General features: G+C 46.0%; 6 protein-coding genes across 6 annotated transcripts; all 6 read right to left on the bottom strand.

Moving 5' to 3' along the window:
- Window positions 1-1050: 1050 nt before the first annotated feature.
- DFL_000522 (uncharacterized protein) lies at window positions 1051-2235 on the bottom strand (the record flags this gene model as incomplete). Its single annotated transcript, XM_067634446.1, has 1 exon — window positions 1051-2235. One exon carries the CDS (start codon window positions 2233-2235, stop codon window positions 1051-1053), a length of 1185 nt encoding a protein of 394 aa, XP_067495062.1.
- A 1068-nt stretch (window positions 2236-3303) lies between these two features.
- On the bottom strand, window positions 3304-7663 carry DFL_000523 (uncharacterized protein; the record flags this gene model as incomplete). Its single annotated transcript, XM_067634457.1, has 5 exons — window positions 3304-6370; window positions 6426-7088; window positions 7157-7181; window positions 7236-7439; window positions 7513-7663. The coding sequence occupies 5 exons, from the start codon at window positions 7661-7663 to the stop codon at window positions 3304-3306; spliced, it is 4110 nt and encodes a 1369-aa protein (XP_067495063.1).
- Window positions 7664-10835: 3172 nt separating this feature from the next.
- On the bottom strand, window positions 10836-12562 carry DFL_000524 (uncharacterized protein; the record flags this gene model as incomplete). Its single annotated transcript, XM_067634468.1, has 2 exons — window positions 10836-12391; window positions 12538-12562. The coding sequence occupies 2 exons, from the start codon at window positions 12560-12562 to the stop codon at window positions 10836-10838; spliced, it is 1581 nt and encodes a 526-aa protein (XP_067495064.1).
- Window positions 12563-15797: 3235 nt separating this feature from the next.
- Window positions 15798-17341, bottom strand: DFL_000525 (uncharacterized protein; the record flags this gene model as incomplete). Its single annotated transcript, XM_067634479.1, has 5 exons — window positions 15798-16228; window positions 16339-16513; window positions 16583-16714; window positions 16777-17232; window positions 17306-17341. 5 exons carry the CDS (start codon window positions 17339-17341, stop codon window positions 15798-15800), a joined length of 1230 nt encoding a protein of 409 aa, XP_067495065.1.
- A 562-nt stretch (window positions 17342-17903) lies between these two features.
- DFL_000526 (uncharacterized protein) lies at window positions 17904-19600 on the bottom strand (the record flags this gene model as incomplete). The annotated part of the gene is made up of 4 exons (XM_067634491.1): window positions 17904-18723; window positions 18797-19042; window positions 19108-19331; window positions 19403-19600. The coding sequence occupies 4 exons, from the start codon at window positions 19598-19600 to the stop codon at window positions 17904-17906; spliced, it is 1488 nt and encodes a 495-aa protein (XP_067495066.1).
- Window positions 19601-20242: 642 nt separating this feature from the next.
- On the bottom strand, window positions 20243-23256 carry DFL_000527 (uncharacterized protein; the record flags this gene model as incomplete). The annotated part of the gene is made up of 5 exons (XM_067634502.1): window positions 20243-21701; window positions 21760-22048; window positions 22113-22626; window positions 22703-22765; window positions 22825-23256. The coding sequence occupies 5 exons, from the start codon at window positions 23254-23256 to the stop codon at window positions 20243-20245; spliced, it is 2757 nt and encodes a 918-aa protein (XP_067495067.1).

The raw sequence follows: 23256 nt of genomic DNA on the forward strand, positions 1-23256 counted from the left end.
TTCCTAATGTGGGCATTCATCGATTGTAAAAGCTTGTTGTGTTTTTTTCCCGACGCAAGGCTATTATACTATTGGCTATACCAGCCAGAATGCATGCCAACGGGCGTCGGTGTCTCCCATTTTAGGATGGGGCTAGGCTTCATGTGGTCCCCTGCATTCTCTCGCAGGGAGGAGTTTCGTCAGAAAGTCTTATCGATATTACCTGAACTTGCAGGAAATATCGAACAGTGACTCTTCCATTTTGTGGCTGCGGGGCCAATGCAATACCGCCCTGCTTTAGTATATTCTAACTAGTTCACTTGTGCTGTAAGGTTGCTGCGCTTGTTACCTGTCTAGTTTTCCCAAAGAGTTTCTTGTCGAGGCCGGCTGTATCGTAGGTCATGAAACTGGTAATGCAATGATAGATATTCTTGAATTAATTCAAAAAATAAAACCTAATATGAACGAAGGCAGAAAATTGACATATTTAATTGTATGATAAATTTGATCAACGGACATGATCAACGATTCTTTAGCTATATAAGTCTTTTCACGTTCATGGTGGTGGTTCTTGTTGCTGCAGATAATTGCTTACTAATGTTTGTTGGTTAAATCTCAGCCATTTATTTGTGGAGTACGTGTCTCAGCTTTACTTGCCCCAAGCCCCCTAAGTGTGGCGTTGGGCGTATGCTGCCTAATTTGGTTTTACAACAGGTGCAACGCAGACATGTGGAGAAGTATATACATATGTTCAGCGGCGCTCTTATTCTAGTAGTTTCATGGGAAAGACTCCTAAGATTGGTTTTAACGACAAGCAGATTTTCAATGAGATCATCAGCTTGATTCCTGATTATATCAATCTGGTTAATCAGGCAATGTTGGATTTTTCTCATGCACCGAGTTGGCAAATTCTATGACAGACAAGCCTATCGTCCATTATCCTATTTCAAGGCATTTTATTTCGATAGAAATGACAAAGAAAAGTGCCTTTTCGCTACTTTACACACATAAAAGTAGTTTATAACATCCTAAAAGTCTCCAGTTTTAACCCAATAGCCCGACACCGCGACGCTACCTTAAAGCCAATGCGGGACTCGGGGCCCGGAAGTGCCTCGGCGGGCCCGGGCTGAAAATTATATTCCCCACATTATGGCCTAGTTGAATACCCGAATTACTACCTCCTTTGAACCGAACACTGAGAGAACCTTGGCTCGGCATCTTGGGAGTAACCCCAGAAGTTGCTTCCGCCCCCCTAGCATGACCCGCTGAACCATACACTTCCCTTTTAGCCATAGTTAACAAAACCTTGCGTGCATATGACGCTGCTGTTGCAGCTGCATATCCCTGCCAGTCTTTATTCTTGTGGGAGTCGCAATAGTCAGATATTCCACGAATAACTAGGCAAGGAAAGACGTCCATGACACCGGCTGCTTCCATCTCAAAACAGAGGGCGTTGTTATGTTTGGCGCTCAACTCGTCTCGGATTTTTGCCGACTTCATCACCATATCACCAGAGAGAATGGTGCTGCAATGGATATGAATTCGGCTCGGATCACGCTCCTCTCGTTCAATCTCATAGCGGGCATCATGAGAAGTGCAAGGATTGCCATCACGCTCTGACCAGGTCTGGGTCCGAGACAAATCATGCTCGTATTCCGGCCGGAATAGTCGATCAATGGTTTTTGGACGCCTATAAAAATTTCCCAACCGTGGATATTCTGAAAATCGCTGCAAATGAGTGGTGAAAAAATCTTCTTCCCCTCGTTTCAGCAGCTGGTATTCATTTTCCACTTTATCAACCACTCTAAGTAACAAATCCGGGGGCTTGTTGAGCGTCCGTGAAACTGTTGTTCCCTTCGTATACTGTTTTCCGTGATCATACTGAACAACGGCAGGTCCGTCTTCCGGCGCACCGACGACGACGTCACCGAGTCGGACATCTGCACCTGTCGGGTATGGAACACCTCCGCCGATTCCTACTAGTAGCCCAACTCTTATATTGCGAAACGTCAAAGGAATGCGGGCAACCACAGAAGAAATTGAGACTTTTCCTTGGGCTCCCTTCGCCGGGCCAGCTATTATCACATTGTGGTCGCCGATGCAGCCCAGAGTGTACTCATTACTGTCGCCTAGCGGTAGTGGGATAGATTGATGGATTTCATCCATCATGACCATAATAGCCTTCAATTCCAACGGCTTGACGTATATAATTCCAACCGTGTAGGCATCCGCGGTGAGTTGTTTCCTCACTGGCATCTTCTTTGATATATCTTGAGGTTTTGGGGTTGCCAATAATTTGCAGTTTTATGAGGGAGAGCTTTAATTGAGATCAAGAGTATTATCCACTCCGTCACTAGCACTTATCTTATATCCTTTTTCCCGCATTCTTAATACGCTTTTGAAGACAGTACATAGTTTTGCTCTTTATCTTATCGCATATAGCCCACCACCCCTCCGCTGAATTGCATGTACAGGTCTCTGCAAGATCTCTCGAAGAGTACTCCGTTAGGCTTACGCTATTTATGGCAACAGGACGCAAGTGAGGACGTTCAATTGGTTTCTCAGGCATGCATCTCAAAACATAACTCAAGGTACAAGCTGTATGTACCATTCAAGACGTGTAATTTGATTACAAATATTCTGCAGAGCTGACTTAATCCCGCATGCATATCACGAATTGAGATGCAGATTGCAGTTCTCAGCGGCATGCATATGAGGACTTAGGGTTGCTAGTATACCGTGTTCAAGGCTCATTGGTTACACACTCAGACTCAAAGGCTATATTGTGTTTACTTTGCTATACGGCCTTAGATCAAAAGCGTTACTAGAGTAGATGGTCGAGTTGCTCTACTGGGAACTTTGGTCACCTTCAACAGCCTATCATCCCTGGAGAATTCGTGGAGGTTGGCATACGCATATACGAGGCTCATTCTATATGTGTATTGCTGAAAAGAATTTGACACGCCCAGAATCAGGCAGTTCTTCAATATATATCACTTTCCAGGTAAGAATGTCGAAGCGTCCAGCTCACGAGCGTACCCTGTTTTGTTATTCACATAATACCATCGTCGTGTCGTATTTGGCAATTAGAAAGTAGTAGCTGATAGCTGAAAATAATGATTATATAATAACAACTTCGATGAACTGGCTAGTACATACAATATATATGAACGCTAGTTTTATTGGAGGCTAGCTATATTGTGAATATAAGTCTTGGTTGCCAAATACCGAAACCGCAAGACATTCTACACGCAGCCTAGGAAAACTTTCTATGGCTATCTGTATCTTTCGCTTCAATTCTGATTGAAAAAGGTGCCCTAGTAGTTACGGTTGAATAATATTGTTACAATTTGTCCCGTCGCTAGGTTTAGACTCCTGAACTTGTGGTCGTACCGGTATAGCTTTGTATGTTGAGAGAAGTGCATTCAAGTCTTCGGGAAGTCCATCGCCTCGTTCTTTTGCAAACTCAAAGATATCTTTGCGGTTGTTATCGACAACCGACCGCAAAAAATCGATAAACTTCGTTGCTTTACCCTTCAAAGCCTGGCGAGCAAGTTCACCCTGCGGGTAATCTGACACCGTTATAGTATCCCACACTTTTAAGCAAATTCCGGCTACCTTGTCGAACAGGCTGTCAAGGCTCAACTCGGTTATTACATGTATGAAAACCGCAAGTATGACCTCGGCGAGTTGCTCAATCCTTTTTCCGTCTTTATTCTTGAGAGCGGTTTTGATAGCTTCAATAACCGTTTCTAGCAATGGGGTCAAGTAATCCTGCTTTTTTTCTTCGCCTAACTCGTGAATATTTCCCATGGCAAGCGCCCAAATACGTGCAAGGCTGCATACCAAGTGTTTATACTTTTCATCCCCCCCAATATGACCAATCGCTGTTGCTAACAACTGAACCGCTACTTTTGCTATCCTTTTTCCGCCTTCCAGTTCACCTTTTTTAAGTAATAACATGAGCTCCTCAGCGCGGGCGTTAATGAGATCTCTAAGCATCTCATCGCCGATTTTCTCCTGGCGTTGTACCTCAAATAAGGCTCTTGTCCAGACCGTCGATAACAGATTAACTGCGTCCCAGTTATTTCTATCTATGGAATTGCCTAATATGGCAACTGCTATATTAGTAAGGCGATCCAGAGTTCTAAAGGCGGGATCTTCGCTATAAAAGGGAAAATCTTTGGTGGTTGATCCATCATCTGCAGGAGTCTCGATACTAGCATCCGCGGGAAAATCTTGTTCAGCTTTTGGAGGATGACTCCATTTATTAAAAATACGAAATAAAAAATTGACGATAGTCTCAGCTAGGCTTCGAGGAGTTTTTGTTTGTGTTTTCGTATCCAGGATTTGAGCTGCAGGAGTAGGCTTGCCAGCTCGTGAATTATGCCGGAGAACTGTGAAAGAGATTATTTCTTGGAAAACCTGCTCCCCAATCAAAGCTAGCACCTCAAGTGATCCCATCTGATTCGCATTGATATTTTGTTCAATAATCTTCTGGTAAGCCGTGAAGAACATCTCCATTCGTTTCTCGTCATCTGCCTTTAGTGCGGTCATAAACATCCACAAGGGAACTGCAGTGATGTGCTTAACGAACCCCCCCTGGGTAGAAACTTCTTTCGGTGCTCTTGAATTGCCACTTCCGCTGCTAATTTCGAAGATACTCCAGAACCACCTGCTCTTTCTTTGTTTAAGAAGTTTCACGATCTCTGTGTACCCTTCTTGCTGCGCTATTTGCAATGCGGTTCCATTTACGCCCTTGATGTTTACCCTCGCTCCCTTTTGGAGCAGCATATCTGCTAATTCACAATGCCCGTTATGAACGACAGCATGTAGGGCAGTTTGAAATAAACCTCCTTGGGCGTTGACATCTGCGCCGGATTCCAAGAGCATTTTGAAGATCTTCTTGAACTCAACGTTAGCGCGGTCGTTCCCCTTATAACAGCCACCTGCAGCGGCTTGTAGAGGTGTTCCGTAACTTTCACTTTTACTGTCGACGCCAAATCCCTTCTTAAGAAGCATCCCCACAATTTCGGGTTGACCATAATAGGCCGCCTCATGAAGAGGCGTGCCGATCTTTGGTACAGCTATGTCCAATAATCGAGCCTTTCTATCTTCCAGGATTATCGAAACGCACTTTGTAGATCCCTGTGAGGCTGCTGCATGCAGTGCTGTTCCAAATTCGCTACTAATAGTGGCGTCTGCTTTTTTTTCAATAAGTTTTTCGACAATAGCTGCGTGGCCCTTGTACGAAGCAACTATCAAAGGCGTTCCCGACTTTTCACCGTGGAGGTCGACCATTATCTCTTTCGTCTGTAGGAGCTCCCTGACAACATTAAGATATCCTTGTCTCGCGGCATGATACAAGGGGGTGCAACCTTTATTGTCCTGGATGTTGATGTTTGCGTTATATTCAACCAATTTCTTCACCGTGGATAGGACATCCTCTTCGTGCGCGCGGAAGTCTGTGGCAGTGTCGGAGTCCTCTTCGGAAATGTTTATGTCGGCCGGGTTGTTGTAACTATCGATGGCCCAATGTACTGCCGTAAATCCATTCCCTGCCTGAGCATGAGTTTCCAAAAGTTTCCGCCGGTCCAATTCTTTGAAAAACTCGGATAAGTGAAAATAACTGATTATGTGTGTGGGACAAACGCCATCAACTATGTATGCATTCCGGCTGGCGATGTGTAGGAAGATATGGAACGCCAGCTGCATATTCGAGTAGTTCTTGCACAGCTCAAGTATAGACTTTTTTACTTGGCCATGAGCCAACCTTGGCCGGCTATAATGGGCCCATTTGGTACATGCAAACTCCAGAAATTTGTTCTCCGACAGATATTTCTTAAAAGAGTTATTGCCATATCGAGCAGAGTCAATTTGCTCCGCTCTTGCAAACGTGGGGCGACAAAGGTATGACAAACATATCTCTGCAATGAGGGCTCTGTCACTGGTTCCTTCCAATGCAATTAGTTTGTGTGGCCGTGTAGTCGATTGCCCATCCTTTATTTTATTCGTGAAGTATTGGTAGACAGAGTAGTGAGTCCACCGAAAGACACGCTGACTTTCGTCTATATCCACGAGATATTTGCAAAAACTAACGATGTCTTTTGGGTCAAAGCCCTTTGTATCCGGGAAAAGAGCGTCCAGCAGGGTATCCACTGGAATTGGGCCGGATGCGTGAACTAGCAATGTAAAAACCTTTCGAGCAGTTTCTCGCTGAAGCTGGGAAATCATAACCCCGCTCGTTAATTTCTCTATGATCTGCTTGTAGAAAGAATTTATTCCATCTACCGAGCCTCCACCCGGTGTGGCCAGCGTTTCAACATGACGACCAATAGATGACCATGGCATATTACAAATGATCATCACCTGATAATGAACCCAGAGAAATCTACATCATATTTAGCATTGCTCATCTCAAGGAAATAAAAGAAAAGGTTACTAACGTTCCATTTGCACGTTCGGTTAGCGTGTTAACGATCTTTATCTGCCAATCCGAGTTTAGATCGTAACCGGATTTTCCAAAACATATTGGCACAAGCTCTCTCTGGATGAAAGATTGGATATCATCCGCGATATCCTTGGGTTGAATCTCAAAGATGTCAAGTTTTGTCCGGCGGTCTTTTGTGCTAGGAAGCGTCCGGATTGTTTCAACACCAACATCGTCGCGAGAACTCAAGAGGATCTTGAAACAAGGTTTTCTAAGGTTCGATTCGTGCTCTTTGGTGGGGGTCGACCTATCCTGTTCAGTGAGATCTGTCGATTCGTGCTCTTCGATAATCATCTTGAGCAGTAAGTTGCGATCGCCATTGCCGACTTCGTCTAAAGCGTCGACGATTATGAACACAGGCAATGCTGTCTTATTCCGAAGATAGTTGAATAGATAGGGTCTAAGATCGTGATCTTCTTTCTGTTCGATGTCATTCCGATCCAGTGGTGAGCCTGGGAATTTGTTTGCTGTGGGGCCGCACTTCATGATTTGTCTCATAAACGATCGTATGAGAGCCCCTCCCCCCCTGAGCTTTTCATCAGTCGCACTGATGTAGAAATAGAGAAGATGTATTTCCCCTTGTGTAGACCGCACATTAAGCTCATCAACTATTCGGGATCTGGATCGGAGGCACAATCAACCCTCTGTTAGACCCAGAGAGATTGTTACGGCCGCCGCAATACTTACAAAATGGTCGACTTGCCGCAACCAACTGCTTTTTGTTAATATGGGCACTAATCGATGCGCTTGGTACAAGAAAACGTACCCCGGCCTTGAATCCAAAGAACAGAAGTCTTAGCTTCATCTGTGCTCCACTTCTTATAACACTCTCTTTCTAAAATCCAGTCGCATGGTCCAGGTCTGTGAGACAATGATTCTTCATCTTTTGAGGCATCAGTCTGATGGATCCGAGCTTTCCAGAGTTCCATGTGACGGTGAAAATTGGCGTCCTTGTAATCGATCCCTTGGGCTTGGAGGTGTCAGCATGCTTTCTCTTTCGAATTTTACAAGCAAACAGCTATAGTAAGTATTGTTCTTATTACCATTATGATCACAATTCTGATGGCAAATATTATAATGAACGTCAATATTTTGAATGTAGCCAGTACCGTGCACTTGCTGAATGTTGCCACTATTGGAGACCAGCTGAATGCCAGAATTAAACCCCGTTTCAAAGCTACCGGTTTGGTTCATGATTTAGAACCTAATAAGCGAGATGAATTTTCCTTGATAAATTCGAAATTAATTATAATTGTTATCAACTACGGAGCTAGCGCTATAGCCCATCGCCCTAAACATATACTAGGCTTCCTAGCTCGAGCGCTCCTTATAAGCACGAGTCTCGCTAATCAAGCAGGGTATACAAGGCCATAATCTCGCGGAGTGTAGGGAAATGCACGGCCTGGCGAGTTCTGTATGGATGGGCAAAGGTGACCTCATGGCTAACAGCCTCGAACTTGCAATGGTGTGTGACGTGGCGAGGCAAGTCCAGAAGCTTTCGAAATGCAACGATGCATATGCACCGTAGCGCAGGATACTATCCTTCGCAGGATATTTGTATACCTAGGGGTATATCATTCAAGTATTATATTACCTGCATACGAATCTGCATGTGTGGTACAGAAGAAGGCATAGAAATACGGAATTTATATCAATCAGCGTAAAATTATAGGTTCTCATTTGTATCTTAAAACCGGTTATGTCGTCAATTGCGGAAAGATGAAGCTGTACGATTATTCTGTTTTTTTTTTTTGGCATATATCGAATTTCAGAATGATATTTTGTGTCACCCATGTTGGAAAGTGAAACGCAATAGTTTCGAGCAATCGACCAGAGCTCCGTGGAGCAGTCTTCGGAACCGGCACATATATGGCCTCGTGGGGGTGTATTTAATTAACAACGCGGCACATTCTATTTTGAATAATTCGCCAGGCAGGAGTTTTGGGGATGGCAACCTAGAAAAAGAGAAACATGGAAAAAGAAAGTGAAAGACCATGACAGATCGCAGAATTTCCCGTTGATGTAGACTTTACATCGTAGCCTGGTTCACAATATACGATTATCAATGTCGACATGTCTAACAGTGACTTTATCCACCATTGATCCCTACTTTATGAGAATTTGTGCGAATATCTCAAAATTAGTTAGTTGCTGCTATAGTATATACTAGAATGAAACTCCATCACGCACCAGCATTAGACAATATAAAAGAATCCGTAATTAACGCACGCACACCCGAAGGTAAAGTTCGCGGTAGAATTAAGGCGATATTATGTATTACTCATACGATGAAGTAAAGTGCGTTGAAAAATATGTGATTGCCCTAGATCTATAGAGTTTGGTCATTGAAAACGAGAACTGGTAGAAAGGATAACCACAATGGAGAGTAGTTTTATTGAAACTAAGAGTACCAACTCAGGTAAAAGTAGGGCTAGCCCTATAGAGTTGTATATAGGTACCAATATACGAAGTATCTTTCATATGATATATCATTTTCCTTCAATACTAAATATGTCAGCAACAAACATTCACTGATAGATATTAACGAATACAAATTTCATTTTATGAGATCCTGGAGAAGCTGCATTCTATCGTGTTGAGGATATCTAGATGCATCAGCCATTCAGCAAAAGCCACGGTATCAGCACTAATTCTCTATAGAATTGATCAGGCGGAATGAGTCTCCGATCGATCTCAACCACTTATATAATTATACTACGTATGAAATTAGAAGAAATAATCAAGTACTAATACCATGCTATAGGGCTGCCACTAATCTGCGTGCGCATATGCATGGAAGACAATCACGGAGCTGCAGGTTTCGCAATGATAACGAGCATGCGCATGGCACTTTAGTAAAGGTTTATCGCACGGAGATTTTAGCAAATGATTTAGATATCTGGAGGAGGACAGTAATTAACATCGCTCTCGCTGCTATGGCCTAAACTGCCTGCTCAGGAGCCGGGGTCGGACTTGCATATTTCACCACAAAAAATGAAGAGGAATAATTCTGTTCCGAGGAGCTCTGCTAAGACTTTTCCGGCCAATTATTTGAACTCCGGGTATAGTAGCATCATGCATCAGTATATCGATCTTTGGGCCATGGACGGATGGCAGATGTGCGTTTCGCTCAGGATTCATAGCTAGTCGAACGGTACCGCTTCTTCTCCACCATCATGGATACCATATTTACGTACGTAGCCCCTACTACTAAGTTTACTGAGAATTTCTTTTGCAACCTCGAGCTCCTTGATTCTTGTAAAGGCGATAATCCAAACTCTGTCCCAAACTCGAATTTTCTACCTTAAGCTTGGCATCAACATTGATACCAACTTTAAAAGCTTTCAGAGGAGCTTTGACGCCTTTCATCTACCTATCTATTTCCACAGGTAGGGTATGAGGCCTGAGGTAAATTCACAGGTAAATTCACAGGTACCTTCTATCAAGCTTCCAAATGCGCCTTGTAAGCCCGCAGTAACGCTCGTAGGCCCGCGGTTAACCCTGTTATTCTGCAGCAAAGCCAGGTTCGCCGATATCATACTGTTTATTCAGAAACACGCGATCATTTTCATTACGAAAATGGAGGAGGCTGTCGAGTAATTCCGGATTTCTTTTTATATCTCATATGAGAAATTTTTTTCCTTCAAGGTAATTTTGAGCATGAAGGTAGTCACACGACACCATTCTGCTGACGTTTGAATAAACTTCCCCATGGTAATTCCCAAATGCAAAGAATAGTTCCATAAAATCGCAATGAGTTTAGGGGACTGGACAAAATCTACAGGTTAGAGATATCTTTAAAGTATTTTATTTCACGGAAATCCAATTCTTTCGTACTCGACATATATAAACTTGGTAGCAGAAATGATACTACCCACTTTTAACGGGACCTATCTAAAATAACAAAGAAAGACTTCTGCGCGTTCTGGCTATAACTAAAATCTGCGAAAAACATCTTCATCGCAAGCAAGCGAGCAAGCGCATATATGCAAGCAGGTATAACGTCAGAAACAATGGTTTCCCCGGGCGAAGCCACAGGGGAGGATAAATGCGATGGCCAATAAATGCAATCAGCCTGCAACGTATAATTCGAATGAAACGCCTGTTCTCCAATCTATGACCCGACCAAAACTGATAATGCAAAGGAATCAAAGGAATGATAGCTCTTAAGAGTACCCGCTCAGAGCGGAGTAAAATAGGTAATCTAGCAGAGCAATCTATGAAGGAAAGAATGAAAGGAAAGGACATATATACTCAACGCTAAATGATAGCAAAAAAAAACTCACAGGGACTCCCCGTTAACGAATCGACGTAGTCAACGAAAGGACGAAGTATCCATGCCAGTGGATACGATTTATATCATAAATCAGAAGAAACTGCTCTTCTTTTTCGTCAACCCGCTTCCAGAGCTGCTCCCACCACCAAAGATGCTAAGGAGCCCGCTAGACTTCTTCTTAGGCTGTTTCTGCGGCTGCTGGAAGCTCGATGGTGGCCCGCTAGGACTCAAATTCTGCGGTGGCCTCGCCTGTTGAGTCTCTGGAACCGGGTACAACGGCTGTCGGGGTGGTAGTTGCTGACTCCACCTCCTGCCATTCGGTGCCGGTTGACTCGGCGAGGTATCCGTGGGTTCGAGAATAACCGGTGGTCGCTGGTTATAGGAACTAGGTGGCTGAGGTACCGATTGGTTCCTCTGATGGCCGTAATAGTCATAATGTTGTGCATTACCCTGATCCCTCCTCAACCGATCCCAGGCAGCTGCATCGCTACCATATTGTTTCCTCAATCTTTCCGTCTCAGCATTCACCCTCGCCTCTTCTTTGCGTCTCTCGGCTTCCTCCTTCTCCAACATCTTTCGGATCCTCTTCTCTTCGAGCGCAGCTTCTTTCTGTCGTTTCTTTTCTTCCTCGATACGACGACGGTCTTCGATTGCTTGTTGTCGCTGGAGAGCGGCCGTGTCGCGAAGGACGTTGTTATTTACTACAGCTGGGGCGTTATTCGGTGGTGTTGGGTGTTTTAGGAGTGTGTGTGTCGGTGGAGTGCCGCTGATCGGACTTATACTGCTGCTTCTCCTCCTACCGTTATCCGCACCGAGCCCAACAGGTCCAGGGACAACAGTCGGTAACGGTCTCTGCGGCCTCACATTTGGGCCACTATTAGGAGACACCGCGGGTTGGATTCCAACATTGAAACTAGTACTCGGCGGAGTGAAATAAATATCCGCAATAACCGTCGCGGTTAGTAGTAATGCGACTTCCAGCCCCTTTTTATCTTCAACATCGACACGTTGCAAGCTCGGTTGGTATATCGTGACATCCTTTAGTTTGTCCATAATTGCGACGGTGATGTCGGGTTCGCTGCCGCCTTTTTTCCTGGCATTTTTATCGCCTGAATTCGAGGCCGGAGAGAGCATTGTGCATCGTAATGATGTTTTGGAAACTACACCCCCATCTTTGCGCCAACGGAAGGTGGAAACGTCGGTTGGTGGGAGGGCGTTGTTTCGTGCTAGTTCGGCATCAAGACGAGAGCCCGTTGGCTGGCGGAACGAACGGCGGGGGAGTGTGAATTCCCAATACGATCCGGTCCATTTTGACGACTTGTGATGTACTATAACCTGAGATTCCGGATTGTAAAGCTGAATCGTAAAGGAGGTCGGTAGTGCAATTGTCGGTAGATTCGGAGAACCACCGTTATTTTGTCGACGGATTTCGTCGAGCGAAAGAGAAGGCGTGGATATCGTCGGCTTGGCTACAACCTGGGCGAATATTATATCCGGAATATAGGCGTCTAAAAGAGCAATGGAGTATTCGTCCGGATGTTTTGAGCGAGACTTGAGGTAAGCTGGTTCGGCAGGACGATAGTCGTGGGAGAACAGAATTGTTTGGTGGTACGGGTCGCCATCAGGAGAGGGACGAATCTGGAAGCCTGCAAGCGATAACAATCCACGAAGGAACGTGGGGTTAACATGGCGTTTCTCATGGCATTCTCGCGGCCCATCCATGGCACCGACCATGGCATTCTCTCGTTACATGGGGGATCGAAGCAGAAGCGGAAGTAGGTAATGCACGTACGTGGGAGAACCTCGTCGGCTGGCATGGTGTTTCTAGGATTAATCTACGGAACAGCGACAGACGAATGATATGTAGCGACGGAAACCGTTGGCAATATACTATGTACGGTGGTTATATTGGGTCGGAATGGTCGGACGAGGTTTAGTTGTGAAGTGGCCGGGGATGTCGATGTCGATGGTTCATGGCGTTTGTCGTGAGTGTAGTGGTGGTTGTGATGCTGTCAGATGAGGCCGCAGACACTTGGCTCTCCTTCATACTACGATACTCTACAAGACAAATACGATCCAAAAGACTCGACTCCGGAATTAAATACAAACGGACCATGATCCTTGGAAGACAGGATTAATAAGTATTTCAAGCTTCTTCACAGCCTCGCTTCCCTGTCAGTTAGTTACCAACTTCGGTTGGCGCTACCTTTGACTGACTCCCTTGTCAATCAGGCAAGCTAAAAATGGCATCGCCTTCCACTAATATCATGACTGCCTCGTAATATATCCTGGAACCAGGAATGTCAAACCAGGTATGTTTTCTCTATTTGCTATGGAAATGCATTCTGCCTATCCCAATTTGAGCCTCACTATATTGTGTATGTCATATCGATAGCAGGGCGGGCCATGCAATGCTGTCAGAAAGGAATCCAAGAACTGCAAAAGATATGTGATTCTATCTTGGTGCTGGTAATTCGCTCTCCAAACGCCTACCAGATGTAGCACCGCCAAAACGCGTAACCCCTTTCGCCCCGATACCTACGACAAAAAAAAGAGCCAAGCTCTTGGTTTCGAACAAAAGTATTGTGAACAGGAAAGGAAGTATCCTTCACACTCTTTATCTTCGAATGTGACAAATATTCGTCAGCTGGTTTCGCAAACGGTGAAGCAAACGGTTCCTGCCTTGGCGCTGTTGAGGCTGTGTGCGACAAACCATATATTTCGATTATGCTAGGTTCGTCCCCACACCTTGTTTAAGCCGGTCTGGGATCGTATGCGAGCGCGGGATCACAAGTTTATGCTTGGGTCTAACCAGCATATGCTTTGGCGGAGCACCATAAAACTTTCGTTCGGGTGGAGTGCGAATGCGAGTGTGGAAGCCCAATTGGAAATTCGATCCGATCGATATCGATTTCACCTCCACTTGCCGACTCTATGCAGAGCTCTAGCTATAACGTTACAATTGCGGTTGGGTCTTCAAGATATAATATCTCTTAGTAAGGAAGTGGTTCCGATCCGCGGTGTGTAATAGGCTTGCTGCGGAATTTAGAACACAGCTGACGACGCCTGCGTTCTAATATTCTCACCATGCCACGACAATTCGAGGCTTCGACTTAATTATCAAGCGGGATGATAAACAAATTTACCTAACTATCTCTTGGAAGTACACTTCAATAGTAACTCGATCCAAAAGTATTTTTACATTGACTTTCTACCGCCAAAATCAAAAGCGGATCTATATCACTTGCACGAGTGTTCAAAATCCAACATTACAACTCCAAAATCTCAAGATTATCTATATCCGAAAATATGAGAGGTAGAAACGAGTCTGGTTCCCCGTGAAACTAAAGTAATTAATGAATCTACGAGGGTAGTACTTGAAACAAAAAACATCAAATCTTAGACACGATGATCCGAGCCCGTATCTCGTACTCCTGGATGCTCCCCATTGAGTAAAACCAACCATCTTATCGGCACAAAAGTCTTCGTATCCTAGCCAGAATAGTATACATGTTCCTTCGATATGTATTTATCGCGGCATCGGGGCATACGTAAACCCCAGGCTGTACACCACCATCTACAATTCACCCGAGGATGCCTAAGAACCTTCTATAACGGAAGCCTCTCTAATCATTTCTTCTTCTGATATCACAATCCTAAAATGCAGAAGCATACGTATTATACATCACGATCGATAACCAATCCCCTCTCCAAACCCTCTCGATCGTCTCTGCCTCCTCTTCATTCAACATACCCCTCAACTTCCTCTCAAACTCCCCTTCCTTTTTACCCGCATGTACACTATTACCAACCACCATCTCCAACCTCAAACACCCTAGGAAACCACCCCACACTCTCCTAATCCACCACCGCCACATCCTTCTCCCCTCCGTCATCAACCATCGAAAAGTTCCTAATAACCAAATCCAAATGACATAATACCATTCCCCTCTCCTTCACTCCCAAACTCCCTTTCTCATCTCCCAACTCCTTTTGACTCTCAAATCTCGGAAAATCGCTACTCAACCAGCATCCTCTGCACCTACCCCCTCCGATCGCCCCTACCATCTCTTTCCCGTCAAGCCCCCAAAAGTACTTGATAACCTCCACAACCTTCTCAGCCAACCAAACCACCTCATTTTCGTCGTTAACATTTAAGTGTCTTCCGTTGATATATTCCATAACTACCTATCCCATCCCATCCCATTTCTTCCAAACGCTCCATATAACTTTGTAACTCTTATTATTGATTTATCAAGGATTTTCAAGGCGGTTTGGAGGTTGAGGGATTTGTCGGGGATATAGAGGCCGGATTTTATGATTGAGGGGGGGTCGTCCCGTTTCGGAAGGGTTTGGGTGTATCCGAGCCGGAGTTCGGGCAGGAGTTAGGAGGGCTTTGGGAATGAGATTCGTAGTACTCGACGATTTCGTCGTCGGTGAGGGTTTCGTGGGACATTACCGTACAAGCAATTCGTGAAATCCATCTGACCATACTCCATTCAATTGAAATAGACTTCTGGGCGAGATGTATTGGCGAAAGTTTATGTATACCTTTGATATAAAACCGCATAGAGGCCATAATAGCATTTGAAATCATTCAAAGGCTGTTAATATGGCGATCCTCGGACGATATTCTCGAGAGAATCTACTTTTTGTACGTTTAATGTCAAAAGGCCATTCCGAAATAATGATGCATAGAAGCCATAAAAGTGCCAATTAATCTGTCACGTTCGCTCATCGTTGGTAAAATCGATACCAATTGAAGTTTCATAGATTACAATTGTATTGAATCAGCGACGTTAAAGCGGTCGGGGTATCTATCTAACAATATGATCATGAGGGGCTGGCAGAGCTTTTGTCGTAGCAATTAAGACTTGACCAAAAAAAAAAAAGTACAAAAATACAAATATGCAGTTTTCTCGCCTATGAATTTGGCACAGCGGGACCTCAACAGTGCTAACCCTTCCACAAGCCCTCTTCCAAGGGAACAATGATAGACGAAAATTAAAAAAAAAATAGATAATCAACCCTATTCCGTTTATTCGTCCGGAACTAGAGTTCGATACTTCTTTTAGGAGAAGGACTCGAATACTGTTCAGTGCCTTCATAAACACCATCGTCATCTTTGTACTGCTGAAGGGATCTTTGCATCTTAGTAATCGGCGAGAGGGCTTCGGCATTGATTGGTGAGGGAGCTTCGGCATTGGTGTCGTTTCCTTGTGATAATTTCAAAAGGGCCGCCCTTTTCCTGACGCGGTAGAGGTACAGACGATGTTCATTACGCGCCTTTTTGTAGTGAACCTGATAGGGCAGGAGTTTAAAAGGAGTTGGGGGTCTAATAATAAGCGGCGAGGATCCAAGAAGAGGCGAGTATTCAGGCAGAGGTGAGGGCTCAGGAAGAGACGAGGGTTGACGAGCTGGAGTTTCGATTTTCTGAGGCGGCGAGTTTTCCTGCGTCCCAACAGCTTCGAACTTTGGGGTCCCTGAGGGGGTTATGGACGTTGATTTGGTAATCGTGGCCAAGGATCGCTGTGTGGTCGAGGGGCGCTTTGATTCTACCATCGCCCACCACGTCGTCCACCGTAACCCCTACCGCCTCGTCTATCTCTTCGGTCGCCTCCATATTCACCGTAACTCCTATCGCCGCCCCACCCACCTTCGCCGCCCGGTCCCCTGGCGGGACCTTCGGATTGTGGTGGTCTCCGGTTGCCAATTATCTCGTGTAGCTCCTTTAGTTTGTTTCTCATTTGGGCGTATCCGAGGTGCATCTATAAGATATCAGTCAGTAATGTCAACCAAACAGAGTAAACAATGTCGATGTAGGAGAGGATGCGTACTTTTCCGTAAAAGTGATCCGCAAGTCGTCTATCGTTATCCAAACGAGACAGGTAGGCCCCGCAGACATCGCAGACTTGCAGCTTCTGATGCCCCGATGGGCCCGACGTGTCTGACAGTGATTTGAGCTCTCTCTACGCATCCACATCCGTCAGCATACCCTTCCACACTCCCCCGATAGAATGCTAAAACCTACCTCCTTCTCATCCTTATCAAACTTCATCTTCTTAATCTTAAAATACTCCTCCATCGCCAACCCCACACTCCCGAGCGATCCCAAAACCTCCACCTCCTTCAATCCGCACTGAATACTCTCCGTCAGATCCCTAATATCCTTCAACAGCACATTGGTCTTCATTATCTCCTCCGGTGTCTTCTCAAGTCTCCTTTGCGCAGCATCAATCCGTCGATTACAATCCTCCACATACTTTTGTAAATCACGGGCATAATCCCATTCGTATCCTGGATCTTTCCCATTGGCTTTATCGGCTTCGTATTCAGATTTTAAGGGTTCGGAGTGCAGTTTTGGGCATGCACCGAGATCTTGTTTGGTGTTTGTGAAGAGGTCGTGAGGGCAGGTGCCGACGAGGTAGGAACGACAGACAGTCGGGTCGGTGTATTTAGTCGAGGAGGGGGTACGGGATGTGCCCATCTGATGCAGAAGAGTCAGTTGGGTCAATGGAAGCTTGAAGGCAATTGACGGCGAGGAGAGAAGAATGACATACCAGCTGCTCAAGCAGCCGTCGCTGTTCGCTAGCCATGGTAGAGAATCAGCTGAGAGAGTGTTTACTATGTGATGGCGAGCTGAGGATGGCGGTAGAGGGGGTAGGGTTTTCGCCCTGCGATGTCGAAGCCGAGGTGATGAGGTCGCGATGGAATGGATTTTACAAGCACGCAGGGTGGGTTACAGGACTGGGAACTGATCCGCCTTGCTTGTCGCGTCGAATCAAAGACTTGTTCGCCAACGTCACGTGAACAAACTCACGTGATACGGTTCTTGGCATGGTAATCTGCCACACTAGCAACGCAGAATCCGTGTCTGCAGAACCTCCTCCATTCGCTGGCGCAACTGGCTTGGGGTCGTCGGACTTTGTGCTAGCAGAGGTTGTCTGCGGGCTATAACTACGGGAGCTTTATGTCACTAAGAAAAACCAACCCGCAGTTTTTGGTTTATGATTTAGTAAATTTAAGATACCAAAGATCCTCTGATACGATGTCGATGTATATTGATCTTTAGTTTATATCATGTCGTATCACTCTTCATGCGCCCTCCGTTGTTCTTTTCCCTTAAAATCCGTACCCATAAGGCCTAGCATTGCTAATTTAATACTCTAGCGCATCCTCAAACAATCCCGTCAGAATCTCCCTCTGCCTCTCCTTCTCCCCCCTCAAATTCGGCGCCAAAACCAATACTCTCTGCTGCGGCATCGTCCCCTCAACCAGCGCTCCAATATCACCCTTCTCATACCCGAGCGCCTTGATCCCTCTCGGTTGATCTCCCAGTCCCACCAAAAACTTTGCCAAGGCCTCACTCAATATCTCACCCGCACTCTCTTCCTTCGCATTACTGATATCCGCACCAAATACCTCAGCTGCAGCAAGATGTCGTTGTGGGTTTGTGGGGCCCGTGAATTTGAATACTGCGGGAGCAGTCACGGCAACCGAAACGCCGTGGGGGATGAGCGGATGGGGCACCTGGTATCCTGCGTGTTTATACCCTTTATTCATACCGCTGAGTGGATAACTCATCCCATGGCAGAGATGTACGCCTGCGTTTCCAAACCCTACGCCGGCGAGGGTAGCCGCAAGGAGCATATTACTCTGTGCTTCTGAGTCTCCGGGATCCTTTACCACTCTAGGAAGGTATTTTACCGTCATTTTTAGTGCTTCGAAGGAGAAGACGTCGGAGATGGGGTTGGCGCCTTGGTAGGCTGGTCGGAGGATGGGGTTTGTAGGACGCGGGATACGTTCGTTGTAGGGGATTGCAGTCCAAGATTCGAGGGAGTGGCATAGGACGTCGAGACCTGATGAGGCATGGACGGCTGAGGGCATGGTTTTGGTGTTTAGAGGGTCGCAGATGCCGAGGGTGGGTTTGAGGTAGCGGTGGGCGACGCCGGTTTTGGCTTTGACGTCTGTTAGGTCGCTGTATTGCAAAACCGTTAGCCCGTCATGGAACCCATAAATTCTCGAGGGTGGTACGGCGTGTATATACTCACAAAATCGCGGTACCGGTAGTTTCGCTACCCGTACCGGCAGTAGTAGGAATGCAAATCAACGGCTTCAATGCCTTGGTAATCGGCAACCCCTTCCCCAGCGGCGCATTCACAAAGTCGAGAAAATCGGCATCCGGATAACTCGTATACAGATTCACGAGTTTCGCGGTATCCATAACCGACCCACCGCCAACCGCCAATATAGCATCCGCACCAGAGTTCCGTCCATACTCAATTGCCTTCTTAACCCTGATCCACCATATAGGGTATTAGCTTCAGTCCCCAAAAGCACCAATTATATTAGAGATACTTACGAATAATCCTTCGGCTCAACCATAACATCCTCATAAACATCAAACTTAACCCCTTCCCTTTCCAACCCTTCGATCGCCTGCTTCATAGGCGTCAACTGCGCAACAGTAGTATCCGTAAGGACAAGCACCTTCTTCGCCTTCATATTCGCAAAGTCCATGCCAACTTCTTTGGTAGCTCCGGGTCCAAACCGGATGCTACTTGCTGCCATTTCAAATGCATATTCCTAATAAAAACCCCCAAAATCAAAACTTTCGATCAATGTTGATATTGATTTATGGAACGGAATATACCCACCTTCTGCTGCGACGCATCAATGGGAGTAGCATACCCACGCCCCCTGCGCAGGATATTCGTAGCGTGGCGGGAGTGTTCGTGGGAATGGTGGTGTGAGGGATCCCCGTGGCATGGACATGTCTTGTTGGTGTGGTTAATTGCCCGCATAAGACCCAGGGCCCTATTCCGAGCCGTCGTGGCGACTCTGGCGACAACCATCTTTCTTATTCTTGCGGTCGAGCCGGGGCGGTGGGTTGGGTATCAGGCTATGCAAATGCAAGATTATCTATAGATCCCTGGGGTTTAGATGGGTGAATGAGAAATGAGAATTGAATACGGAAAACCCGGAAATGCCCACGGCTATAAAATATACTACTCTTGAAATCTCCGGACCGAGATACACTCGAATTTGGTGAAGCTAAGCTCGGAACGGGATTACGAGCTTAAAAGTTGACCGGCCGTCGGCAACGAATTGCGGGGAACTAAAGTTGCGACACAAAAGACAAACATGCCGCGGCCCATTTTAGCGTCATGACGGAGCAGACCCCACCACCTTCAAAGTCCGACGATGTCAGTATGCAGGTGTGGCCTTTCTTTCCTAGGGAAGATAAGATCTATTCAAGCATGATTCCCATTAAATAACATTTTTGAACTATCCGAGCATCTAAATGATAAAAAGGATAAAACCCGAGGAGAAACCAAGACTCCGTCCCCCGATTGCAATTAAAACTCCGTCTTGCGTCCGATTTAAATCGCGTCAGACAAATTTCAACTAAGAAATGGGGTAAAGGGAAAAAAAATGATGGGGAGGCATTTGTCTCGAGGGAGACAGTATTGTATCAAGCGTCCAAATCTCTAAGTCTAGACCCCTCCAAATGCTTGATACGGCTCCAAGTCCATCCAAGCCTTGTCCAACAACTCCTTCTTGCTCACCAACGAGCTCCTCATTCTCTCCTTCGCAGGGTCTTCGACCATAAGCTCCCTGCACTTCCTCTCCTGTTCGTCCTCTCCCAATTCTCGGAGCCCCAATTGTTGTTCCACGTGCTCCTTAAACGTCCCCTGAACCGTATACTTTGTAAAAATTCCCCTTATCATCCTCATCATGACCGTATCCCCAAACCTTCTTCTCGCCAAACCCAAATAAGCCTGAGTATGAGTAAAAGTATCAAGCTCTCTTTGGTATGGATCTGGGCCCTCGGGGGGGATCACTTCAACTTTGCCTTTTCTACCGGCTTGGTTGTGACGCTCCTGAGCCCGTTGTTGTTTGATAGCCAACTGTTCTTCTACTGCTCGTTTGCGTCGACGTTTATTGTCTTGCTTCCAATTATCGTGCTCGCGGTTCCAGTCTCGGTCTTGCATAGTGTAGATGCACTCGGCTTCGATGCGGAAGCACTTGGAGATCGATTTCTGGATCTTTGTCATCATGATCGTGTGGAACTCGTCGATGATCCCGGTCATAAGTGAGTACAATGGTGACAATTCATAAGGAGAGAAGATGCTGGCGAAGGTAGTGTGGGCGTGAGTATAGAGAAGGGTATCGAACTCATTTATGAACATTTTGATAGGACCATCCCACAGACGTATGTGCATCTTGGAAAGGATCTCAACGGCTTTGTGGTCGACGATACCCGGGATTCCGGTGGCACCCCTGACTTCGAGGATTTCGTGAATTTCGTGGAGGTGCATGGCCTTGGATTGAGATGACTCTGCGGGTGTATCGGTCACAGAATCTGCCTCAAGAACCTCGTCGTCTTCAACGGAGATGACCTTCCTCGATGGGGTGCGGGACTCGATAGCAGCCCTCTTACGAGGCGGAGGCCCTTCAGCGCTGGAACCTGCATTAAAGGGGTCTGACGAAGAACCATCCGGTGGGTCATCATGGCTGCCTGGGCGTTTACGCTTATTTGGAGTTGAAGGTGTAGAAGAGAAGCTCCCGAAAAGTGACATCGAGCTAGCTCTGGCGGCAGAGAGCGTGAATGGCGAATTTGGATTTCGAGGGGAATTTTCGTCCGGGTTGAGACGCGGCCTGAGTGCTATCAAGTCCGCCTTGAGTTTCGCTGCGATCTTACGCCATTCGTACGAAAATTTATTATCGTCGCCGCGGCCATCAATTGTGTCGTAGAGTCGGTAAAAGTATTTGTCCAAATCTTGTCTTAGGACTTGTCGCAAGCTATTAGCCGGCGGTGGAGGCAGCTTCTCAAGCTGCATCTGGACCTGTGCGCTTTGGTTTTGGACATTCCTGATTATTGCAGGGAGGCGTTGGCGAATGAGATTGGCAAGTTGTTTCGAGAGATATTTTTGGAGGTTAACAGTGCCAAAGCTAGTGACACGTTATGTTAGCTTGGCGGCGAGGAAGTTTTATTAAATAGCTTACATACCGTTCGCTCAGGTCAGCCAATTCGGTGTTCCAGGGGTCCTCGCCATTGAAGAAATCATCTTCAAGACGACGGGCTTCAGGATGACTCATACGCTTGAGAAGCTGCTGTTGAGATGGCTGTCGAGTAACGAAATAGCCATGGGGGAGACGATGTTCGTGTCCGCGAAGGATCTTGATCCATTGATCATGCTCTCCTCCGAGAACGGTGTCTGGCTTCGTGAGAGCTCCAATCGTGCGGTTCGGACCTAATTTGCGGGCCATTTGAGCAGCCGACTGGTTTACCGCATCATCTACATATATCACATTAACTTTAAATTCTCCTACGTTTATTCCCACTCCTTAGTATGAACATACCTTTCATCGTCATTGCGAGAAGGATTAGACAATCCTCCTGCTTAATGTAGCCTTCCACAAGATTCCTGACCAACTTGATCAAATACTCCTCCTCCTTTCTCTCAGTCACATGGATGATACCAGGTAAATCAATAAAGCTGAGATTGGGAACATTGTTGCCAGTGATCTCCATACAAATCACGTTTGGAGAAAACGGAACTTCGGTCGTCGCGGTATTACCGGCGATTTGAACCGGCATGTTTATAAAATCACCCCAATGTCTGGAAGGATTCAAGATCGCCAACTGGGCTCTGATTATAACAGCCTCGACATTTTCTGGATCATCGATACTCATAAATGGGTGCTGGGTGTGCTGTATTTCCGTCCATGGATCGCCCTTCTTCTTGGGGTTGTACGCTTTGTGGAAACGTAAGGATACCTTGCAATTCCAGGGCGCGAGCGGTGAAGTATCCTCAGTCAGAGTAATTTCCAGGGGACAGCGGGTGCAAGTGCCTGCATATCGAGGGACTCGGATCTAAGCAGAGATAAGAACTTTATATCAGTTTGGAATCTTTATTATTGGGATTTGGGGTAGCGCATATTGTACTTACCCCACTGATAGCCTCGATTAATGACGATTTGCCCGCACTTTGATTTCCTATAACTGCAATCCTCTATAAACTTATCTTAATTATCTTTAACTCGATAAAACACGGGGCGGTCATGTTCTTACCGGTAGTGGTAACCCTAAATCTTCCACCCCTTTCATCCTCAACTGGTTAATGGTATTAACCATATCTCTCATATCCTCTCCCAACATATCGTATCCCATGCTCGATGACTTCTTAACGACCTGCATGGCATCTCTAAGGAGAGTTTCACCTCCTCTAGAGGGTCCAGCGGAGTTAAAGGTAATCCTAGCACCTTCGCTCATAGTTTTGCTGGTATCGAGAGTCTTATTCACGATTTTACCGTCAATAACAGTCTTCGATGAAGTACTGTCAGTATCCATAACAACAACATCATTTGGAGGAGTAGGAGTATCGTGAGGTGGGGTGTTTCCCAACTCTGTCAGCGGGGAAGTGGGTTCTTCGATATCCGCGATTTGAGAACTACCCATGAGTACTGGGCTAGGGTCTTCTTTGATGGCAGTTCTGCGACTCAT

Source organism: Arthrobotrys flagrans (assembly GCF_004000055.1).
Source record: "Arthrobotrys flagrans strain CBS H-5679 chromosome Unknown unitig_15, whole genome shotgun sequence".
NCBI classification, from domain to species: Eukaryota; Fungi; Ascomycota; class Orbiliomycetes; order Orbiliales; family Orbiliaceae; genus Arthrobotrys; species Arthrobotrys flagrans.